This window comes from Mytilus californianus, unplaced genomic scaffold (genome assembly GCF_021869535.1).
Source record: "Mytilus californianus isolate M0D057914Y unplaced genomic scaffold, xbMytCali1.0.p SCAF_5, whole genome shotgun sequence".
Lineage (NCBI taxonomy): Eukaryota > Metazoa > Mollusca > Bivalvia > Mytilida > Mytilidae > Mytilus > Mytilus californianus.
This window is the reverse complement of record NW_026262701.1, coordinates 71,780,372-71,806,121: the sequence shown is the minus strand read 5'-3', so window position 1 is coordinate 71,806,121 and position 25,750 is coordinate 71,780,372. Positions and strand designations below refer to the sequence as shown.

The following is a 25,750-nucleotide window of genomic DNA, read 5'->3' as shown; positions in this document are numbered from 1 at the left end:
TCATTTTTTTATAAAATTGTCTTTTTTTCTTATGTGTTGATTTTTTAAAACTGAGGTCCTCTAGCTGAAAGACGTAGGACAGGTAAAGGACGTGTTTTACAATCTTTTCCTGTCAAATGACAAATCAACTAGCGTCATAGTTAATATTTTAACAGCTACATTTGTCAACCTGTTGTTATTACTAGATCTATCAAAGGGAAATTTTACAGGTAAGTGTTTTAAATGATAGTTTTAAAAGTCGTATTAAAATTCTAAGCATTTTTAGTTTTGTGCAATTATTTTGTTGAATTGAATTGCTGCATAGTTATGAAACGTAATACTACATTCACATGTTAATACACTGACCCATATACATGTACCAACTTTAAGTTTACGCAAGTATACATGTAGTAATTGCTGATATGTCATATACTAGTATGTGGCATCTACTTAAGAATTGAGATAAAATCTTTCTATAAAATGATGTTTTAATTATGAAAAAAAAGGCAAGATTGCATTCTTATTTGAGTCCAGCGGTTTAAGTGTTGGAGTTAAGACCTGCTATAATTTTTACCTTCGAGTATTCATGACCTCGGTCGTTTACGGTTATACTTACGATTTTTCAGAACTCCTTGTATCTTCTCTACCCTTTTTCTACCTTTTGATGAAACGAAGTCGGTCAATTGTTTTTAGATTTTTTTTTTGTCTTTCTTTTATTCTTTCTTTTTTAAGCAGACTATTTTATCTTCATCGTAAAAGTTACAATTATATAGTGAAAGTGGTAAAAAGTAAAATAACAAAAATACCGAACTCCAAGGGAAATTCAAAACGGAAAGTCCCTTATAAAATGGCAAAATCAAAAGCTCAAACACATCTAACGAATGGAAAACAACTGTCATATTCCTGACTAAAAGGGTAGAGTATACATTTTTCTTTATTGATTGAACAAATATCTGACTGAGCAGTGCAATTGAATTATTCCATGCAACTTTTTCATGGTGATAAATATAATTTAAATTTTAAAAAAAGAGACGAGAATGGGACCAGCACAATATTTGATATTTTTCATTCAAATCGAGTTCAAAATGCTGCAAATAATTCTTATGTTCGTATGATAAAAGATTCTAATAATTGAGTAGACATAATCATGCAGGAAATGAATTTTTGAGTAGATATTTCGAAATAAATGGAATTATTAAATATGCTTTTATCATATTCTAGCCTGAAATTAAATTTTACTTTTCAGAAAGTTTAACGAACATTGGACAGTTACAAGCAACATCATATCGTTATTACCGAAATAGCCGGATTTAAACAAGATTGTGTTACCATGACAATAATATATCAATATAAAGTAGCTAATACTGGACTTGGAACATTTACTAAATTGTTAGCTAGATGGAGGGGTAGTGTGTACAAGTTACTTTATAAAGAAATGCTTATATATTCCGCTCTTTACACCTTAATCGCTTTGATATATCGGTTGGTACTAAATGAAGATCAGAGAACGTAAGTACTTTAATGACCTAATGCATTTTAAGATGATTTTAGATGGGAATTATAAGAATGACGATAACATAATTATGTACCTTTTGGCTGTAAGATTTTTTAAAGTTTCATTTTATTTCGGTAGTTTGTAACAAAATTCAATATTTAATCTTTAACTTTGCCATTTGGTTCAATAGCTTCCTTGTAAACACCATTCCCTTAAAAGTTTGGTCTAGAATATCGTATCAACTGGGAAATATATACTCCATATTTAGGTGTTTCTGTGATGTTGGCTGTATAGAAACTGACAGTTCACAATGAGAAATTGAAATCATCTCTTCTGAACTGAAGTTAAGTTCTTTTAAAAAACGACCATGTAGTCAATTTTCAAATGTAAGTCAATATATGTAGACTATGTACTCGTACTCTGAACAACAAATTCATTAATTTTGTAAAAAAATGTTTACCTCTGTACTAATAACAACAAAATTATTATATTTAAATTTACATGTGTACGTTGTTTTATTTAACGTCATTTTGTTCCTGGTAAGAGTTGTCTTATTAACACTCTTCTTACATCTTTTTTTATTACTACCTGTAACGTCTATGTTTTAATATTGTATTTATATTGTGTCATAGATCAAACTTATTCGTCCAGTGTATGTTTACTTGTTTTTGTTTAAATGTCTTTTTGATTGAGTTAAGCCATTTCAGTTGATATTTTATAGTGTGTCTGTTTATGTTGTAACGTTACTCTACTGTCTCAGGTTATGGTGAAGGTTGGCCCCTGTTAAAACGTTTAAACCCGCTGCATTTGTATGCACATGTCCTAAGTCAGGAGCCTGTTGTTCAGTGATTGTTGTTTGTTGGTGTGGTTCATAGGTGTTTTTCGTTTCTCGTTTTTTATATAGTTTAGACCGTTGGTTTTGAAGTTTGAATTATTTTACACTAGTCATTTTGGGGTCCTTTATAGCTTGCTGTTCGGTGTGAGGCAAGGCTCCATGTTGAAGGCCGTATTTTGACCTATAATTGTTAACTTTTTATACATTGTGACTTGGATGGAGAGTTGTCTCATTAGCACTCATACCACATCTTTTTATTTATATTAACTGTAACTGCGGTATTCTTTAGTTCAACGGGAACATGCAATCAACATAGCCACCAAGCATTGAAGTCACGTTTGCGCCGAGCAGTAAACAGGATTGAAACAATCCAACAACATAAAAAACAAAATAAACATCAGAAAAGACTCGTATAAAACCTTTTCTGATGTTTATTTTGTTTTTTATATATTAGTTCAAAAATTCATAAATTCTATATCAAGTTGCATCCCTAATTGATGCCTGAACAGTGAGATCAATTCCTGGTTAAACAAAAAACTTGTATTGAAATTTTATTTACAAAATATATATTTGCATTTTATGATATAGGTTTACATAGTCTATCAATACTTGATATACACTTGTCTTTCGAGAACGATAACTCCATAGACATAAAAGCTTCTTGAAGTACGGTATTTTTTGTTTTATGCTTTTAACGTTGAGCTTGATTGATGTTTTTTCCCATATAAATTGATCCAGATAACAGATAAAGTTTGAGTATACACATTACCTCACTATATCTTTTTGCACCTTGCGTTATTTTTAGAAACTCTATAGGGGTTGTCTGTGTGTGTTTTTTTTTAATTTCAAGCCTGATCTTCGGTCGTCTATGTTGAGTCTGTACACGTTATCGCTATTTGGTACTCTTCTAGACTGACCCGAGATTTTCAAACATAAAACTTTTTCGGTATGGCGTGAACCATTTCCTTCTGTGACGTCAACATTTTAAGGGGTCGTGTTAATGGGGGACAAAAAATGCTTCATATTCAGATTCTTTTCTTACACTTGATGTAGATGTAAAAGTAAAAACTAAGATTAATTACAAACGATATTATAAACTAATCTCGAGTTGTTCATTTATGAATGATTTATTCATAAAAAAACCTCATTCGTTATGTTCTTTACGTCATTGAACAATCGGTTCTTACTGTGACTTAACATCATAAGCATTGTGACACAGAAAAAAAAGCACGAATTTGAAAGTCGTCATTGGCAAGTTAACACTCTTGAAAAGCAACATACCGTTGCGTCAAGTCTATGACTTCTGCGTATTTCAGCTGATACGATATGCTATAGATGTTGGTCTCGTTATGGTGATTTCACTCAATAGGATACTGTTTAAAATAAAAAAAAAAAAAAAATACAAGGTTATGAATATTATGAGTAAACGACTGAACTTGTCACTTCACAACTTCAATCGTCGCCATCATGAATTAGTTGATTTTTGAGGCGTTTGAATTTCTCAACCCACATGTAAAAGAGGTTAAAGATACCAAAAGGATATTCAAACTGATAAGTTGAAAACAAACTGACAATGCTATCCCAAAAAACGAAAAACGAAAAAAAGACAAACAACAGTATACATGAGTCAACATAGAAAACTAGACTGTAACATTTTTAATCTAGTCATAGATCTAATATCACATAACTCAATATGTCAATCTGACATTATTACAGGTTAAGCTATGTTATATTGGATGTTGACATTAGATTGGGATTCGTGCGATTCCCTTAAAGTTTACAAGCGTTGTCCATTTTATAGCTTACTAATGAAATGTTTAAACATATGTATGCATTATTCATATTTTACCCAAAATATCCTTTTAGCATTATATTTAAGTCAGTTATATTTAATATCCGTAAACAAAAAAAAACGTACTGTCTGTTTTATTAATATCTTGTCAAACTTGCTGACCTAGTATATGCTTCATTTTTTGACATCTACTATTAACATACGTAAATACAATATATTTGTACCGTGTAAGTCTAATGCAAGTACATTAGTGAAAAATAGAGTTTTTAATATACGTTTCCTTGACTAGAAAGTATGATTTTTACATCATAAATAAATCTTAATTTTTCGACTAGTCTTTTGCGCATAAAATGGAAGTTCCATGTACAGGTGGCAAATAATTGCTCACGAGACACAGTGCATCGAAAATAGAAAACTAAAGATAGAAGAACATGAAACATTTAGAATATGGATGTCATTGACCTTGGTTATTGCAAAAGGTTAAGGAATTCCTGTTCCACTATTTACACTATGTGATTTACGATAACTGATAGAGCACATGGCAGGTGCGCTCGACATAATCTTCATTTTCATTCACTAGAATTGTCAGTTTTCCTATCAACGACCAGTGGTTATCTTAGGGCACTCCGGCTTCTTCCAACAGTAAAAACTGACCGCCAAGAAATAACACAATAGTGCTGAAAGTGGCGTTAAACACCAATCAATTATCAATCAATCAATAAAAAAACTGATAGATAGCTATTGTCATACCCTGACACATTGCAAAATATATATGATTGATTGTTGCTTTACGTCCAGCGGCAAATATTTCAAGCAATTCAGGACGGGAACAAATTGACCACAAATGCAATAGGTAGGTCCTTTCATAGAGGCCGTCCGGTATGGAGGTCGGGGAAATTTACACTGCTACAGAATAATGAGGGTATATTGGATGGGGACAGAAATTTTGCCTTGCAACAGGCCTCCTACGGACACCTCAAAGAAAAGTGTTCTTAACGGGCGAAGAGCGTTGCACTTTCATTATACAAGGCATCGGATTTGACGTCCCCATTCTGACCGGACGTGGCTACATCTGTTACAGCTAAACGGACGACCTAATTTAGCGAGGGTTATACTGTTGGTCGGAAGAAGACCAAAGTGACTATATTTATTCACCAGTCACCCTTTGGGATTTGGAAGGGGGTGGGCGAAATATACAGGTAAAGTCTTAAAATTCAACTGTAGTACAGGACTGAATATGAAAGATTAAAATGAAAAAAGAAAATGATTTTTTTGCAGTACGAAGGATAGACAAGATCATGGCCGTGAGCAACTAGACAGACACTGGAAAATAAAATGTCACACGAAAGTGATTTTTTCTTCCTTGAATTTGCTACAATTTTGTTATTCCCTTTCAATATTTCTAAAAAAAATGACCGACTATTAATATAAAATATAAAGAAACTTCAAATAAGAAAAAAAAACAAATACAGTGCTGCCCCACTATTTTGTTAAAAAAATCAAATGTTAATGTAAGGAACCGAAATTTTTTACAATAACTAAAATATTTCCTTCTTCTTTTTTGTCAGATTATTTGAAAAGGTCGTGTTATCATGTAATCAGTATACTTCCTATATTCCTCTGTCATTTGTTCTCGGATTTTACGTTTCCATGGTAGTTTCAAGATGGTGGAGACAATTCCAGAATTTTCCTTGGCCCGACAGGTAATTCTATTACATACGTCCAAAAAAAAAATATTTCAGACTGCTTTCATATCAAAATGGCTGTCATTTTACTAGTGATGAGAAAATAAATACAATATAGTGATTTTATACTTAAAAATTAATATATAAATCGGAGATGTTTGTATACTCAATATAAATATAAAAATTAGGAGATGTGGTTTGATTGTTAATTTCATAGCCATCCTTAAAAGTCTTAAGCACAAAACAATTACATGTCATCGTACGGCCTTCAACAATGATCAAAACCCACACCGTATAGTAAGCTATAAAAGGTACTGGCATGACAAAATGTGCAACATATTTTACCAGACTAAAATGACAACAAGTACACCTCCAACGGATTTAGCATAAAGACTTCATAAGCAGTCTGTGAAAAGTATGACCACGTGAAATTCCAAAATAAAATCGACAGGATGTTGAAACATGAGTGTTAATAAAAGGTAATTTACTAGATATACAAACAGGAAGCTTGATGAGATGACTAAAGCTGTCTCTTTGACAGCATCAATGTACGTTTCGGGAAAAAAGTTGATCGAGAGGTTTTAGGTATACCTAAAGGAATAAATCAAACAGTTCATGGCCAAACTCAATAAATATCCGTCTAAATACCATTTTATTGATAACTTCAACAAAACTTACAGTCACCTTTGTGATATTTTGGTGTAAAATAATCAAAAATTCTCTTAATGTACTTCTGATAATTACTCTAGAAGTGAGCTTAATTTAGATAAACCTAACATAAACATCAATAACTGTCCTTTCTAAGATTCAGATATTTCAGTTTCACACAAGAACTTCTTTACAAAAAAATTCGAACAAAAGGGACAATTTTTGTTCCATATTGTTAACTTTCCTTTTTTGGACAATAATGTTCCTTTGGCACCATCTTACGGTATTTAAATATCCGAACTCGTTCGCTATGCCCATGTTTGTAGTGACGTTATAGATTTCAATGCGCGTAATCTAGATATCGCTGGTAAACTATAAAGTCAAGGATTTGGTTAACACAAATTACTAAATTCTTCCATAGGTACAAGGATTTGGTTTGGAAGTTTGGCGAACATGTAGCAAACTAATAACAAAGGGATATCGCATCCTCATGTTTACGGTTATGTTGTTTATAAATCCCGTAAATTTAGATTCGATCCATGTAAACGTATTGATCTTTTGAATAAACTTATTCGAAAAAAGGTTATAAATTTAAAACCGTAATAAGATCTTTGAATATTGGTTTTAACGGTACTAACATTGTTTTATAATTATTAAACTATAACATAAATGAAAATGTGTTCCTATATAGGTATGAAAACGTACAGTCTACATGTCGATACTTATATTTTGGCATTGCACAAAATGATGTTTTCCTCAGAATGTTTATGATTTTTTTTAAATCTAATTCAATATTAGCCCTAAATTTACATTTATTTTTCAGTCTTAGATTTATATATTTTCTTGAATCCACCTTTTAGACGTGGAAAAACGTTAACATAAAGACGTAATAAAATTCTCAACACATCATGGACGTTATCACATGAACCTGGAACTGATGACTGGATAAAATTTCAGAAATTCGCTTCGTTCTCATTTAATAAAATTACCACTCTATAAATTTCATGCATCCAAATCGCTTTTCTGGATTTACCTTCATCAGGTACGATCAAAATTAAACATTTAAAATCCAGGGATGTGTAAATACACTTCAACGTTAGAAGCTATATTTGCAAAAATGGACCTTAATCGAAAAGCCAAATTCATCAAAGGTCAAGTTTGCCTGAGAGAAATTGTACCTTAATTTTTTTATAAGTTCTTGATTCACGAATTTTGAATAAGTATTCGTTATAAATCATGCCATTACCGAAGCACCGACTACTGAGCAAATGATAGATTTGGGGACAAACAGTCCACCAGCAGCGATATCGACCAAATGTTAGTGTATGAAATAAACACTTTATAAACCTCGTGCGTTCGAAGAGCTTTTCAGATTAACTATCATCAGGAACACTCTTACCCGAAAATTTGAAAGCCAGAGATTATTAAATACGCTGCATCGTTAGGAGCTATATGACAAAAAAAAAGAGCTAAACAGAATAGCGAAAATCATCTAAGGTCAACTTTGCCGATCTTAATATTTATTACGAATTCTCAATAATTTCATATAACTGTTTTTGAAAACTATTATAGGACTGTATTCATGTTGTGTTGTTATCTTCCCGGACAAACAGACAGGAAGCGGATACTCAGGAGAACAGTTGCAAGATATCTGATGTTTGGAATTATACTTATAGCTCGTTCAATTAGTGTTGCTGTTATGAAAAGATTTCCTACGCTTGATCACATAGTAGAAGCGGGTAAGAAATAAGGTCTTCAAAAGAAACACACGTACATGAACTAAACTTTTCATACTTTAAATGGTACATAAGATTGATTGACTTTTGGTTTTTTTTAACGTCCAATTTCAGGACGACAAAAAATTAATAACAGATTTTTGAAAATAACTCGACCTCAATAGAGGTTTGGAATTTCGACTGCCACCGAAAATTGAGGTCATGTTGTAGAGGGGACAATTTAGCTTGGCAAACGCCAACCGACGAACCCCTCCAAGAGTTGTTGCAAGAGTTTTAGAACGTGAATTGAGCTAAGCACTTGGAACCTGTCCTATTTGAGACGATTTAACGTCCCCATATCGACGTGACGTGATTGCGTATTTATACATCCCAAACAGAGTCTAGCATGGCTTTTATTGTCGAATGAGAGAAGTCCATGGGGCATAGTTGTCTTAGACATATTTCATTGTTCCAATCGTGGTGTCTTGATTATATCAGTATAATCATGCATAGCTGAATAAACAAGTTGGTAAATGAACAAAACATATTTTTTGTATAATTTTTGTAATTGACTTACAAGTTAAATATCATTTCTGGGCATCTCTACATGGTGACGGAAAGATAACTCCTACTCATAATTAGCACTGGATAATTGTAAATGTTGACATTTTAGCAGCAATTGCCAATGTTTGATCGTGTTAAATAGCACGTGATACCAAACTGGTACGCTACTAAACTGGAATCCGCTTGTATTACGCTACACTCAAAGTGTAGTAGTCTGCCGAGAACCAGCTTAGTACGCTAACAGGATCTGGTCAGCTTGCACCTTTTCCAATGCAATTTTCGTTAGATAAATTTGCAGTCTTTTACGAATATTTTTCTCGGCCTGAATATGCATGCAATATTGGTCACTGAAAAATTAGCAAACAATAATCAATAAATTCACCAGTTTTGAACAGTTGTGTAGATGATAGCAAGCCATTTACCAAAGTCTTTTATTTGATACAAATACGTTGATATAATTTTTAAGTCATGAATTGGAAATTACCTATACGTTAATGAATTTTTCAAGCTGTGAATGAAACACCAGGGAAGAAAAGAAGATACTAAGGGATATTAAAAAATAAATACGGGGCAGACAAAAATTACTAGGAACAATGAAAACAGTTATTTACAAAAATAGGATATGGGCTTCAATTGTTCATAAATGGATACTGGTAACTATAGTACTTCAGCAATCTGGTTTTTTTTCTTCTTCTTTAGGATTCATTACAAAAGAGGAAGCAATGATGTATGAAAACATCGATTGCAGATACAACAAGTTTTGGGTTCCCTTCATGTGGATCAATAGTGTACTTGTAACAGCGAGAAAAGAAGCTCTAATACAAACTGAATGGGGACTCAGAATGATAGTAGAGGTAGGTTATACAAATATTGATAATCTTTACCACATAATACGACAATAATAGGTACAAAGTAAAGTGCAAGAATTGTGAATGAAACAATATACATGTGGTTAAAGGCAGCTAGATATAAAAAGTAAAATAACAAAAATACCGAACTTCAAGGAAAATTCCAAACGGAAAGTCTATAAACTACACATGGCAAATGCAATTTAAAAATCAAGAAATACTTTAGCTGGTGTGGTAATCAAACAGGGGCGCATACATAAATTAATATCAACACAAAAAAGGTAACAGGTTTTCTCATGGAGCATTCGTTTGACTTTTTTAGGATGTATAAATACGCAGTCACGTACACTCTTATTCGGCTAATTAAATCAAATAGATGTATGTAAATAGGCCACGCTGTCAGTACGCACAAGATCTCTGGCAACAATTCTTGCTCCCGACACAGCATTTAAAACCCATGCTAAAAAGGGCGTCGGTTTGACGGTATATACATAATCAGGTTGTGTAATCCGTTGCTTCATGTAAGATAATCTCTACACTCTCTGCACATTATGGAACCCTTGAACCACTCTCTCTGTACGCTTACGAACCATATCAACAACTCTTTGAGGAACTCATATATGGCTTGTTGCAAAACAAACATTCTCTCCTTATCCAATATCCAGGATATCTCTTATATTCAGTGGCAGTTCAAATTTTGCGCCTGCATCCTGGTCAACACTTTTAATCACATATTTTATTAATTTGATCTTGCCTGAATATTCATAAAAATATTATTTGATGCAAACATTTAATAACCAATTACATTTATTTGGAACTGACATTGAAATTGCTATCATAAATTTGATAAATTTAATGCGTCGTTATACAAAGAATTAACCCATCGCTTTCAATCGTAATGTATTTTACTAAATTAGGAATGTGAAGCCATTCATGTTCAAGTGATTATTGCTTGATGAAAATTTCCTAAAAAAACCCAATTACATAAAAGACAAACCAAGTAGTACCATATGAAAACAAAACACGGTAAAACCGACATATACTCCACTTCTCCCTAAATTCATGTTAATAATTAATAGAAATATTTAAAAAATATATTTATTATTATTATCCAAGATGTTTTTATACTAAAATTTCTGTTTCAGCCTCTTGCAGACATTAGAGATACTTGTTCCAAGTGTTTTGTATATGACTGGATAACAATACCTTTGGTTTACACCCAGGTGAGTAGGTTTCCTCATCTCCTATTGCTTCAAGTTGAGAAATATATTTTTATGCGACTGTCATACAAGTGAGATGTTTAGTTAGCTATATAACCAGGTTTAATCCACCGTTTTCTACATAGGGAAATGCCTGTACCAAGTCAGGAATATGACAGTTGTTGTCAATTCGTTTGATGGGTTTGAGCTTTTGATATTGCCGTTTTGAATTTTCCTTAGAGCTCGGTATTTTTGTTATTTTACTTTTTATTTGAAATATTGAACAAAGGAAATTGTCTAGAAAAAAATGTGATTACTTTACTTGTCTAATAATCAAAAAGAACTAATCAACTTAACATTATACAAAAAATCCGAAATCCCATTTCAGTCTTTTCCTGAGTGGAAGAATATTTTCCAGATTTTCAGTGATGTTTGAGTACGCAATATTTTTGTCTCTCATTGAGATATAGCGTATTTTGAAGCAAAGGGTGAAACACACACAATAAAAAAAAACAAAAAACCTAGAATACTTGAATAAACACATAGAAGAATAATGAACAACTACAACGAGACTGCACCAGATACAAAACGGTGCATTACATTTCAGTGATCTGTAAGAAAAAAAATCTTTTCTTTAGATAAAAAAGGGCGATTCTTTTTCTACTTTTTTGGGGAGGAGTAAAAACTGAACAAGCAAACGGAATAATAAGAAAATCAGAAACGGCCAATGTAAGACAAACAATTAATTTACAGTCAAATCTGGAAACTGCCGAAATCGATTCTCCTCTACTTTTTTTATTACATAAGTTTGACCTATTTATTTTTTTTTTTGTCAACAATGGACATGTATGTGTAAACTATGTCAAGCTCTACATTATCCCGCGTTTTAGAAAGTTTTTAAAACATTTAACAGAAACTATCACAGGTCTATCAAACAACACTAACTCTTCTAAATAATAAAACAAATGTCATACGCCTTTCTGACTTGTGACAGGTAAATGCATATAATCTCGATAAGTGGACTTACAAAAGATCATACATCAAAGAACAAATAATAAAACTCAGAACAGAAAATAAACTTAACAAAAGGGCGAAAGATACCAAGGATACAGTCAAAACTCATAAGTCGAACATTAGAATAAAGAGATAACAAACAAAAATGTGTCCATAGTACACGGATGCCCCACTAGCACTATCATTTTCTATGTTCAGTGGACCGTGAAATTGGGGTCAAAACCCTAATTTGGCATTAAAATTAGAAAGATCATATCATAGGAAACATGTGTACTAAGTTTCCATTTGATTGGACTTCAACTTCATTAAAAACTACCTTGACCAAAAACCTTAACCTGAAGGGAGACAGACGGACGAACGGACGGACGCACAGACCGAAAAACATAATGCCCCTCTACTATCGTAGGTGGGGCATAAAACACACAAGTATAAAGTGCTATACATGCACCATTTATAACTCATATGGAATTAATTCAACGATTGTATGCTGTACTGTTTTCATTACTCTCTTGTAGGTTGTAACGTTAGCCGTGTATACATTTTTTGCAACCACATTAGTCAGTCAACAGTTCCTTGATCCTTCAAAGAACTACAAAGGTTATGGAATGGATTTTTATATTCCCATATTCACATTGCTTCAATTTTTTTTCTATATGGGGTGGCTAAAGGTAAGTTGAATATGTATTTTGATACAAACTATTTAAATGAATTTTATCGTTAATCATTACTTATAGACATACCACATCTTCTTATACTATTTGTATTTCTTGATTTCATGGTAAATAAGATATTTGACAGACAGTGAAAATACTTTTAAAATTCGTCATGCGACAGACTCGGTTACCATTGTTTTATTTTCTTGCGCAGTACAAGTAATTTTGTTTGAAGCTCAGAAGAGCAATAAAAAAAGTAAAAAGCATCCAACTCCTATAACCTTGTAATGATAAGTTAAGGAGACAGTAATTTAACGATGTTACAATCTCGTAAATCAATTCGGAAGAAACGAATCAAGGTAACAAACAGAAATAGATACCGTGGGCGTCGACAGGGTAAGCGTCTCCTGCTATGCATGAATCACCCGCCATTCGAACCCACATTCAGTAAAAATGTCACAATTAATCAGAAATAGGATTCAATCGGTGAAATTTCAGATCAGATGATATTACTGGTATCTGAATATCTACGATCGCGAAAACATGTCGCAAATGAGTCGAGACCACCAACACATTGTATCGGCCAACCAGTTCTTGATGGTGACCGTAAAACTTATGTAGTGTCGAATTGAGTCGTTCTTCCTCTAACTCTGTTGGAGCAGTTGTTGTGTAAGGTACACACCCCTGTTAATGAAGTCCGTATAGTTTATAGTATGTATATGCATGCACGAGCGTAACTTATTAAATGAGATAGAGCAGAGAGTATGTTACTGCTGAGAACTGGAAAATGGACAATGGAAAGTTGAAATCATCACGCTTGTCATAGATTCAAGTTGGAAATCGTTTATCTATGTCAATATCGAGGAAAAGATGAAAATATGAAGCAGACCTTCTATTTCGGCAATTTAAGATATGAGATGTAAGCACTCATTGAAGAGGGTCCTTGGGTGACAGAACATCATCAATATATCTGAAAGTAAAATTAAAGAACTTTGCAATTGAAACCAGGAAAATAAAAATTAAATCAAGCTATTCATGTTATTTTGCTATATAAAACCAAAGAGATTTGGTTTCACTGTCAATGAGACTACTATCCGCATTAAGACAATGGCAAAAGAAAGAAAACAAATTGACTGTACGGCTTTAAAAAACAAAACTCATATCTTAAAGTAGAAAATAAGATTATTATTTCTTTCTTTCGAGGTAGCAGAACAGTTAATCAATCCGTTTGGAGAAGATGACGATGATTTTGATATAAACTGGTTGATAGATAGACACGCTGCTGTATGTAATGCTACTTTCTATCTCTCATTTTATCTATGAGCTGTGGTTATTTTATGCTAACAAAAGTAATTTCTGCTTTTTAGAGATGTCAGGAATTTTTCAACTCGACATTTTGTATTGATTAGGATAAATACATAGTTGGTCAAATTATAGCTGCGGAACCGTAGCTATTATGGTCCTCGTGATATTTATTTTCTATTTGTCCGCATATACAAAAATTATCTTAAAAGTTCCTTAGCGAGTCAAATATAACTTTATGCTAAGTTGGCAGTCGAAAGTAACTCCCTCCTCCTAGTCGACCCACTTTGTGAAACATATCTATTAGAGTTATTGTTAATTCATTGACGTCCTGAATTTGAAACTACAATGCGTATTAACGTATTGATACCATCTGAACCATTTGAATCTTGGTTCTGTCAAATCAAATTTGATACATAGGTGCCAATAGCAAGTAATTATCACAAAGTCCACAATGCCTCTATTGACTTTGATTTCCCTTATCAATTTATTTTATAGTTGTATCCCAAAATTAACTTTGGTATAGAAATTATGTCATTCATGGACTTCTCTTGTCCGGCAGTTAAACCAATGCTTAGGATAGGCGTCCGGTTGGTTTTGCGACCACGCCCGGCTAGAATAGGGACGTTGAATATGTTGCAGACCGGACGTGGTAGGGTATTTATACATCCCTAACAACGAAAAGGACACTAAATACAGATCTGAGAGTACTCGCAGTTACTGACAGCTAGTTCAAAGCCAATAACAACTAATAAAAAAAATCACGTTTCTAAGACTAAAGTATCAATTAGTACACATCCAAAATCCAATGGATTTAGTGTAAAGACGCCATTTACAGTCAGAGAAAAAATTACCTTGTGCAATGCCAAAATATAGGTATCGACAGATTGTAGTACCATGAAATTGCATAAGTGTATAACAATAATATTTAATATGGTTTTCATTTACTGATAACAAAATCAATATTTATACCCATCAAAACAATATTCTAAGATATAATTACAGTTTTGAATTGGTAACCTTTTAGAATAAGTTTATGTAAAGGATTTTTAAGTTTACCTGGATCGTATCTAAATTTCAGGGTCGGTAAACAACATTAAAATAATTGAAATAAGTTTTCCACATGTATACATTTATTTCCAGGTTGTTATGGCTTTAGTGGACCAAATGTGTGACCAATGTCCTCCTCTTATAAAAGACCTACATTTTGAAAACATGTTTACTGAAGTTCCATATACGGAGGCGTCAATTGGATCTAAAAGGCCAATGTTTCTGGGTTCAACATACAACCTGGCGTAAGACAACGTCTGTTTTAATTTATTTTTAAATTAATTCTTATTTTTGTTATTATTCATATTTTGTAATCTTATATCAATATTTTTCTTGAAAAAATAAAAGTATTGTGCAAGTTTCAAAAGCATACTTCCATGATAAAATTAAGGTGCACTATAGTATTGAACAACATGTTGCTGGACAGTATTTCTTCCTTAAAATTAATTATACCTGCATATCAATTACGTAACTTTACTTAATATTTTGAAATTATTGACGTATGCTACTGTATGATACGTGTCGAACACACTCATGTAATATACAGATAGGTTTCGAATGACACGATTCGACACACTCTTGTTATATATAGATAGGTTTCAAATGATGTGATTCAACACACTCATGTAATATATAGATGGGGTTCGAATGACGTGATTCGATTCTGCGTTATTTCCCTTAGCTGCCATTTTGGAGGGATGAACGGTTGATTTTCTTATTTGACTAAACCAAATTGAAACATGCTACACACACAAGTCGTATAAGATATCCTAACTAGATCATAGTGATTAATTAAGCATGGTTAAAAGAAATTAAAAATGTTTAAAAAAAAACCTTTTCTAAAGTCGATTTGTCAGTATACCAAGATGAATTCGGCTGATTTTCGAAGTTTATTTTGCACTTAGACCTCAAGCATGGCGTCAAAAAGGAAGTAACTCTTGTTCTTATTGTCTAAATCGAAGCCTATCTATAGCCATCGTTGTAGTTAAACAGTGTTTTTAGAACTTTTTAAAGAGCTTTTTAAGTTAACTGAATTTTCAGATGTTCTATTTTAGCAATCTTACTTACCTATCTAATCCTCTTCGTACTTTGATGCACATAAGGCCATGATTTGCTACCTTGCTCAGTCACAATTCTTTTACTATGGTTTTACCAATTTAGTAAATTTCTGAAAATTCAGAAAATATTGCGATATTTTTATTAATGCGAAAAATACGACAGTATCATTCGCATTCAATATTTCAGTAGTGATTTTCGCATCTCGCATTTTAAACAGTAATCAGTATTTCGCAATGATAAATTCACGCATAAATTTCTGAATTTACAGTATATATATACTGCGGAACTTCTTGCATAAAGTTTAAAGATATACTGTTAATAGTAAGGAAAACAATTCCCTCCTATTGCTATTGCCTTGTTGTATATATATTCATTTTAATTATGTAGGTCACCGACTATCCGCGAACAAAGAATAGTGTTGGGGGATGTGATGGATCAAGACTCTAATCGACACATGTCTTTTGGAAGTAATGCTGCTGGATCGTTACTTAGTGTTGTTACCGGTAGATCATCGTATTCGTAAGTAATACTTGCTATGCTGTATGGGTTTTGGTCATTGTTGAAAGCCGTACGGTGACCTTTAGTTGCTAACTTCTACGTCGTTTGGTCCATGCTGGAAAGTTATCTCATAGGCAATCATACCACATCTTCTTATTTTTATATTAGGGATGCGTCGAGTTCCAGTAATAGTCCCAGAAATCACTACAGACGTACTGTCCTATTAGTCTTTCGAAAATGTGGTATATTTTGCACCGCGACCTTTTATTATTTATATGATAGTGGTGCTACCTTATTTTTTATAATACATGTGCAGCTCAATATAACATCGGTTCAAATTGGTAATGTGAAGCCTTGTAAATCTGTAATGTCAACATCCATAGAACGGGACATTCTTTATCTATTAGAAGGTAGAATCATTTTCCGCGCGTGTACTTGGTGTAAACAGCAATGACTTAAGAGACTGGAGACAGTATTTCCCTTCGATATCGGTATTTGTAGTTTCGTTGTTATGCTCATATCTCGGGTTTCCATTCATTATGTATTATAGATACATTGGATAAGCATTGATTCTTGAAAAAGAAACCATGAGAGCGGAGGGCGAATGGTTTGTGTTCATCAATCAACGCTTATACATTGCGTCACTAACTTAAAATATGGTGTCAATCTCTTTTCAAAATAAAAGTCTGGTGGCCTTCGGCTGTTGTCTGCTCTATGGTCGGGTTGTTGTCTCTTTCATAAATTCCCCATTTCCATTCTCAATTTTATTTTCTGAATTAGAAGGTATTGTAAGCGAGTTTAAATAACCATGTTATCATGTTCAACGATGCATTACTAAATTAAAGTTCACGATTGACTGGGTAGGGAAATAAAAATATAGCATAACACGCCTATCTTTAAATTATTATACATCTGAATATTATCCGTAATTTACAAAATAAGAGATTCGAACTTATTTCTAAGTATATAAATTAAGACTGTTAACGAAATTTCTAGCAAGACATCTAATTCTAGGCACATCACGATTTACTTGCAGAGGGATTTGCGAATGAACATTTGTAAAGATATGTAGTAAAACTAGGGATGTCAACGAGTACTCGAGTACTCGAGTATCGCTCGGTAGTACCGAGTATCGATTACCAAAATGATACTCGACTAATCGGTCTCCTGTTAGAGTGTTGTTGCTTTCTTAAGCTTAAATAAAACAAAACATGTTTTTTTAGAGCGCCGCCCGGGAAATTAAATATTAATCAAAATTAATAAAATTTAAAATACAATTCGAATGTTTGCATTTAAAATTCCTCCAAACAGAGGTAGGATATATAACCAAAAGCACTTTTCCGAGGCTTACACATTTAGCTAATCTTAGACATTGGCCCATCTCTTTATCGCCAGAGCATATATTTTCATCAACAGGACTTTTAGCTACCTAAAAAAGTTGAGAAATCGCCTCGTCCCATAAAAAGTTGACAAGATAATATTTTTTAAATAAGAACAAATTCGTTGACCCTGTGCCGACCCTCAGAAAATGATTAAAGGGATTAGTAAGTTCTAATCATCACCCCTTTGTTGGTAATTAATTGTGATTTTTACGGTTCCCAAATACTGTTGTGTGAGTAATCATTTTCTAAAGACATTAATTAATTACTTGATTAGATTATTGCCAGTTTACATAATTACTACATATAGTACGTAAATGGGCTATTAATTATGGAATAACATTCCTTGGACTATTATCTAGTCCCAGGTAATAATATTGAGTGTTTAACATTCATAAGACAACGACCCACAATACATACAATGGGTATAGTTTTGTGTTTCCATTTGGTAAATGTTTTACCGAGCGAGTACTCGAGTATCGCTCGGTAAATATAACGAGTAATCGATTAGTAAATCTTCACCGAGTTGACATTACTAAGTAAAACAGATGAAATCATACTATATTTATAAAACAAAAATGGACAAATTAAATGTGTTGATGTCAGCCCCATATAACCGATTTCAAGAAGGGGTTCGATTACCAGTGAAAGTGAAAATTACAAAAGTTAGATAAGTTTTTAAATTAATTCCATTAGTGAACAGAAATCAGTAAATTAGCCAATTCAAACTTATTGAAATTAGGCACATTAAATATAATTTGGTCAGTCCATTTCAGCGACATATTTAGGAACTTTTGATTCTAGAAAAAGAAACCACGGTAAATGAATAGACTGACGTCACGGCAATGGTTTAATTTGAACTAAGAAAAACTTCCTGATTCTGTTTCAAAAATATTCAATAATTCAAACCCTTAGGGTTTTCTACCTCGGGCATAGATGACATGAGTCGTATTTGGCACATTTTTTTATGCTCTTCGTGTTCGTACTTGATTTGACCTTCAAACTGGTTTGTTTCGGGCGCCACTGATGTCTTATGTAGTATGTAGACAAAACGTGTTGTTTTGATATATTATCGCATTCTTCTTATACATGACTCGCTCATTTGTCACAAAAGAAACAGGGCAGTTCCCGATTAATATTTGATCATTGTTTTCATGTACAATGACTCGATAAACTGATCTTAAGTTTGTTACAGGTTTGTAAGACAGGTGTATGTCCCTCTTCTTTTGTTTTGTTTTCTTAACTGGATTTGTCTAGTGGTATATTTATAAAAACCGGACGCATTTTGTATTGTCACTGTAGTTCCAGACATTGCCAAGGGTGCATCGTATATTCATGCATCGTATCGAAAATTTCAAGTATTCCGTAATCTTCTTTCGAATTTCTAGAGTAAAACGTGTGATCATATTGATGATCATCACTAATCTCAGACACAATCAGTAATGGTTTTCGGATACTCAACTCTGAACTCCGTCGTGTTCAAGTACAGCGTGTTTATTTATAGTTGAACCATAAATAGATACCTTGATCTTAAAAAAAATGTGAACTTTTGAAGTTCTTGTAAATCCGAATAATGGTAGTTTTCGGAAAATTCATGGACTGATCTTCCTTTCCTACACATTTTCTCTCTCTAAAAGACAAATTTCATCATTTATTTAAATGATATCCCATGCATAACTCCCAAAAGTAATTTCCAATATACATTATTTTATATAAGTTTGACTTTGTCTCCCGTTTAAATCTTTATCTTTTATCCAGTCACAGTCACCAAGACCACTTGATAATTCAAACAGTGAGTCGAATCTCTGGATACTATATAATCTAGATATTCCCTTGTTTTGGATGTCATAATGTTTTTTGCAGAATTGTAAATGGCATTCATTTATTTCATTTTCTTACTAGTTATAAATAAGGTGAGCACATTCTTTAATTTTTTGAATCTGTCGTCTTGGAGGCTTAATTTTTTGTTATGGACCTTTCGTCTTGGAAAATTTCATCCAAGTATTGAAGAGTTCAACATGGATGCAATCTAGCAGGATTTTCCAGTGTACTTTGGTAACATTTTATCAAATACAGCATTTCATTGCTACGTACATCTGAAGCTAATCTATCTCTCATTTTTGAAACTGGAGTTACAAAGATATGCTCCTCTTTCAGGTTCTTATGAATTGGAAACCCATTCTGTATATAGAACTTACAAACCTCTTCCCAGTGATTCTATATTATTGGGATGGAATTTTTTTTTATCCTAAAGCGGTCTTGTTAAACATAATTATGTTGTTTCGTACTTTTTTCAAGACATGTTTAAAGTCTTGAATGAGACAGATTTCATGATCTGTGTCAAATACATCAGATACTATAAAGGTATCTTTGTGTAAATCATTATATTATATTTATATTTCATCAAACTTGCTCAGACTTTAAAACAGGACATGCAGTTGTGTAAGTGTTATTTCCAATTTTGATCTGAGAAATTTTCTGGTTTGCTATAACACAACATGGACTTCACCATTTCTGTTTATACCAGTAACAGGTACTATTGGTATCAGTATCGGATTCGACCCGGAACTTGTTAATTGTTGGTAATATTAATTATGTGGAAAATAAGGGCCTGAAATGGTGTAATGTTTAATCAACACCATTGTTCTATATTAATTATATATAAAGTTGAATTCTTTGATTCGTCGTTTTAACGTCATATAAAAAAGAAGATGTGGTATAATTGCCAATGAGACAACTCTCCACAAGAGACCAAATGACACAGAAATTAACAACTATAGGTCACCATACGGCCTTCAACAATGAGAAAAGCCCATACCACACAGTCAGCTATAAAAGGCCCCGAAATGACAATGTAAAACAATTCAAACGAGAAAACTAACGGCTTAATTTATGTACAAAAAATGAACGAAAAACAAATATGTAACACATAAACAAACGACAACCACTGAATTACAGACTCCTGACTTGGGACAGGCACATACATACAGAATGTGGCGGGGTTAAACATGTTAGCGGGATCCCAACCCTCCCCCTAACCTGGGACAGTGGTGTAACAGTACAACATAAGAACGAACTATAAAAATCAGTTGAAAGAGGCTTAACCCATCAGATGGATAAAAATACAAATACAAGTGGACGTGGCCGGGTACTTGTACATCCAAACAACAAAAAGACACTAAGTACAGATCTGTACAGGTCATGCCGGCTAACAAATTGGACCTCGTTATTTGAGTAGTATAGATATGGAGACCTTCTTGGAAGGCTCACATATTCTGGAAAACTCTTCCAGATATCTTAATTTCTACAAATAAATTAATAGATTAATACACCAATACGTTAAGTGGAAGTCCCGCGGGATATAACAGTGGACAATTTTCTCCGTCTGACTGGTACAAATCACCGAAAGAGGTGTCCGTTTTGATGTGCAGGATGTATTAATGCATATCAACTACCGGGCGGAATGGTGATGTTAAATCTTTTGCCTGGTGTGGAGAATGTACAACGTCTTCTGCACGAAAAAGAACTTTTGAAACAACTCTGTCTGTTTCAAGGCAAAAATTCTGCTGCTATCCGACATTCTATCATTTTTTATTGACCGTCCTAATTAACCGGTAGAATCACTTCACGGATAATTTACTTGTAAAGTTTTATTGTTTATTCATTCTCGTTTTGAATATGCACGAAATATTTGCCAGTAAGCGTCAATCAAACAAAAATCATTCAATTTTGATTGGTTGTTTCTTTCTGAACGTCCGTTGGCAAATATTGCATGCATACTCTAGGCGAAATTTTTTTTTTTTGAAAATAGAGGACTGAATTTAACAATAAAATATACATTCGTTTGATAATTTGTTTCTGAGTTAATTGTCTTTTTTATTGTAGACGACCACAGTTTTTTAGCACTAATTCTCATGATCATTTATACAACATGCCACTAGAAAAACAATACATGGATTACCAGCCAAAGCCAAATGGTTACAATCCTGAAACAATGAGTAATATGGACGAAGAATTAGATTTCAAAAAGCCGTCCAACTTGAGACCTCCCAGAATGAGCAAACGACAGTCATGGTCCTCTGATTCTAGTCTTACGAAACGAACTTTGGCCAGAGTTGCAATCACGGGGAGAGATAGATCTAATACGGATTCCAGAAAGTCAAGGAAAAGAAAAGTTAGTTTTCCTTTACATTTAATTAAATTCTTCAGTAGAACAGACTCGAGGAAATCTTCAAATGATTCAAATTCAACTGTTAAGTCCATAGGGAAGATGTCAGCTAAAACGAGAAGCTTCGAGGAAGGACTTGAAAAAGACTTTGATTATGCACAGGAATACGTGCCACTTAAACGTGCAAATGTTGACTCAGAGGATGATGAAAATTCAAATGAAAGAGTAGTGAAAAGTAAAGCCAGAAGGAGAAAAACAAGTTGTCCTCCAAATCTTTTTGAACATGCTTCCGATATCAAGCGAAAACTATCCTCGCCAAATACCAATGAAAAAACATCCAGGTAAAATATAGCCATCCTAATGATATAACAGTATGCATGCATGTTTTACGGGTGTTTGTCTTTTGGTCTTTTTCTTTTTTAGCCATGGCGTCGTCAGTTTTTTTCCCACTTATGATTTTGAAGGTCCCTTTGGTATCTTTCGCCTCTCTTTTACAAGAAACAAGCAATACGCGTTCGACAAAAAATTCGGAATTCAAATAAATATATATCACGAATTCACCAACATTCCAACTGACTTTTTTTTCGGAAAATGACATCTGTAACAAACATAAACTTTTAGCTACCTCTTTACAAGCAGAACCAAATACAATGAAAGTTCCAACTATGTACTGGCTTCCGAAGCTGCACAAAACTCCTTACAAATATAGATTTATTTCGTCTTCAAGCCATTGTTCCACTACTAAACTATCTATTCTACTTAGTAGTACACTTTGTACAATCAAAAACCTGGTAATAAATTGTTCAAAAAAGACCTTTGAAAATAGTGGAATTAATGACTTTTGTTGGAGTGTCAAAAATTCGTTGGAAGTACTTGATAAATTGCATGCTTATATTGGGTATTTTGAATCTGTTCAAAGTTTTGATTTTTCTACCCTATATACCACTTTGCCTCATAATCTTATTAAGAAAAAATTCACACAACTGATTAAATGGCCATTTAAAAAGTCGGAACGGAATGCGAATATCTATGTTCGAATTCTTTTAGGTCATCTTTTAGTAAGAACAAACAAAAGAACTATGCCAATTGGACCTGCTTTGATACTATACCTGCCTCTGAATTTTTACTAGATAACATTTTTGTTCGCTATGGAGATTCCGTATATCGTCAGGTTATCGGAATTCCTATGGGAACTAACTGTGCACCACTTATTGCGGACCTGTTTCTGTATTATTATGAGTTACAATTTATGACTTAAATCAGCAAAGAACCATCGAAACAACATCTGATTCAAAAATTTAAAAACACTTTTAGATATTTAGATGATATATTGGCTCTCAATAATGACGACTTCAGTATGTACACTAAAGAGATTTATCCTGCCGAACTGATTTTAAATAAAGCTAATACTAACACTGAACACTGCCCTTTCCTGAATCTTGATATCTATATCTTTAACGAGAAACTTAATACCAAAATGTATGATAAAAGAGATAATTTTTTATTTCCTATTGTTAATTATCCATTTTTAGATGGTGACGTTCCCTTGTCACCATCTTATGGTGTCTATATATCTCAACTTGTTCGATTCGCTCATGTATGTAACAACGTATTTGATTTCAACGAAAGAAATCTCTGTATTACTGAAAAATTATTACACCAGGGTTTTCGATATCACAAACTAGTCAAAACATTTCTTAAATTTTATCATCGGTACAAGGACATCATTCGTAAATATAAATCAACATGCAGACATCTTATACGTTCAGGTATTTCACATCCAATATTTTATGGTAATATTCTTTACAAAGTACAAAAATGTCGGCAGTCACCTCAAAAGCTAACCAAACCTTTAAACAGACTTATTTGGAAGGGATATAGTTACGATACTGTTGTCAAGTCATTAAGGACAGCTGATTAAGGATTGCATATTTTGGTATTAATATTGATTCACTCATAGGGTCTTTGCATCGGAAATAAACACATTTATTCTAAAACCAGTTGTTGGCATGATACGGGTTATGTTCTTCTCATATACTTTCTGATGGTATGATACTAAACCCCTAGTCAGGAGCCTCTGGCCTTTGTTAGTCTTGTATGTTTTTTTTTAAATTTTAGTTCCTTTATATGTCTTGGAGTTTACGTCCATTTTCACTGAACCAGTACATAATTTTATTTAGGGGCCAGCTGAGGACCATCTCCGGGTGCGGGATTTTCTCGCTGCGTTGAAGACGCATTGGTGGCCTTCGGCTGTTATCTGCTCTTTGGTCGGGTTGTTTTCTCTTTGACATATTTCCCATTTCCATTCTCAATTTTATCTTTCAAAAGCTGTGAAAAAAACATTAACCAAAACATTGAACATTGATTGAACTGCATCAAACATATAAAAACATCGTTGATACATACTTTATCAAGCAGTAGTTGTATTGTTCAATAATAATTAAGTTTGGAAAGTCTGATCTGCTTAAGACATTATTCTTGCAGATTTACTGTCGAGAAGATATCAGATGGGTCAGACATGGATGCTCGTTCTATGCAGCGAAGAAATGCCCAGAAGATAGAAAAGGTTATATCTGACCATGCTGTTTCACGCGCACCTTTGCTGTCTGCAATAGAAGAAGGAGGAACAATAACAAGTATTTCACAGTTAGAGGATACTGTTATCAGACCATCACCTACAATACAGGAGGAAGAAGAAATGTAAGTTTTTTCAGCGCATGATCGAACTGCTTAAATATTTCTAGCATGCACAATAAAACGAAATTTTGCTTACATACAGCAGCCTGAAGACTTATACATTGTATATTACTATATTTATGAAAATGTATTTTTTCTTACCGTTATACTAACATAGAGCATTGAATTATTTTATATCAGGGTTGTTTTAATATACAGTTAAATACTTTATTTCAAACCAGAAGCAACACAGCTTATATGTATATCAGAAATATATACATGTAACTTATACATGTGTAACAGAACACTTTAAATGGAAATTAATATTGTTTCCTATAAAAAAGCCATGACCATTTTTATTTATTTAACTAGCTTACTTTCATATCATTTTTCAATTATAAATTACCACATCGTCTTTGCTTTCTGTCTATTAGTCATGCATGGTATTTACATTGCATTGACCATTTTATATTTTGTAGCTTTGAGTTTGGAGATGGTCAAAAAATGGTTTTAATCCCTGTAATTCAAGTCAACGGGCAGGTCGCTGATAATATACAATAATATTGTTAGAATGTTACCATTATATGTAACATTTCTTAGTGTTTCGCATGGAAAATGCTTTTACCCTACAGTATTACTTCACCAATGTGAACTGATCGTGCAGGATTTAGTCGTACGTAATGAAAGGAGTTTCTACTTGAGAAAATGATAACTTTAACAGATTTGATAGTGCTTTGTAATGAATTCTAGTCAAGCATCTCATTACAAAAGTTTTCGAAATTGAAAGTGAACCGAACTTTGCAATTAAACCTTATTTATCTTCCAATAGATGACATACTCATGTTATCACCAATTCTAAAAGTGGGGCTATATTGCAAACACTTTATCCGTCCGTGTTCAAACAATATTTTCGTGACACTTTTCTAAGAAGCTGTTTACAGAATAAGTTCATATTTGACCAGCAGCTCAACAGTTAAGAGTTGTCATGTGTGAGCGTTTTTTTTGGATCAGTCAGACACCTACTTCCGGATTTCCGATACTTTGAACTAAGATTGGGGGTACGCTTAGCGCGGTTGTCCGACAACGTGTGCATGTCTGTTATTACTTATTACTGACAGTATAAATATATTTTGCATTATTTAGATACAAAAAAAAAAGAACAACTAAATTACAAGTTGAATTTAAAATAAA

The 25,750-nt window shown here is 33.1% G+C and overlaps 1 protein-coding gene across 1 annotated transcript; it reads left to right on the top strand.

The window, feature by feature from the left end:
- The first annotated feature begins 1,309 nt into the window (after positions 1 to 1,309).
- LOC127702751 (bestrophin-2-like) lies at positions 1,310 to 25,362 on the top strand. The gene is made up of 12 exons (XM_052207056.1): positions 1,310 to 1,488; positions 5,670 to 5,804; positions 8,007 to 8,173; positions 9,413 to 9,567; positions 10,707 to 10,784; positions 12,290 to 12,442; positions 13,631 to 13,711; positions 14,873 to 15,024; positions 16,226 to 16,357; positions 21,601 to 22,224; positions 24,368 to 24,583; positions 25,039 to 25,362. The coding sequence occupies exons 1-12, from the start codon at positions 1,310 to 1,312 to the stop codon at positions 25,118 to 25,120; spliced, it is 2,154 nt and encodes a 717-aa protein (XP_052063016.1). The 3' UTR covers positions 25,121 to 25,362.
- Positions 25,363 to 25,750: the final 388 nt, after the last annotated feature.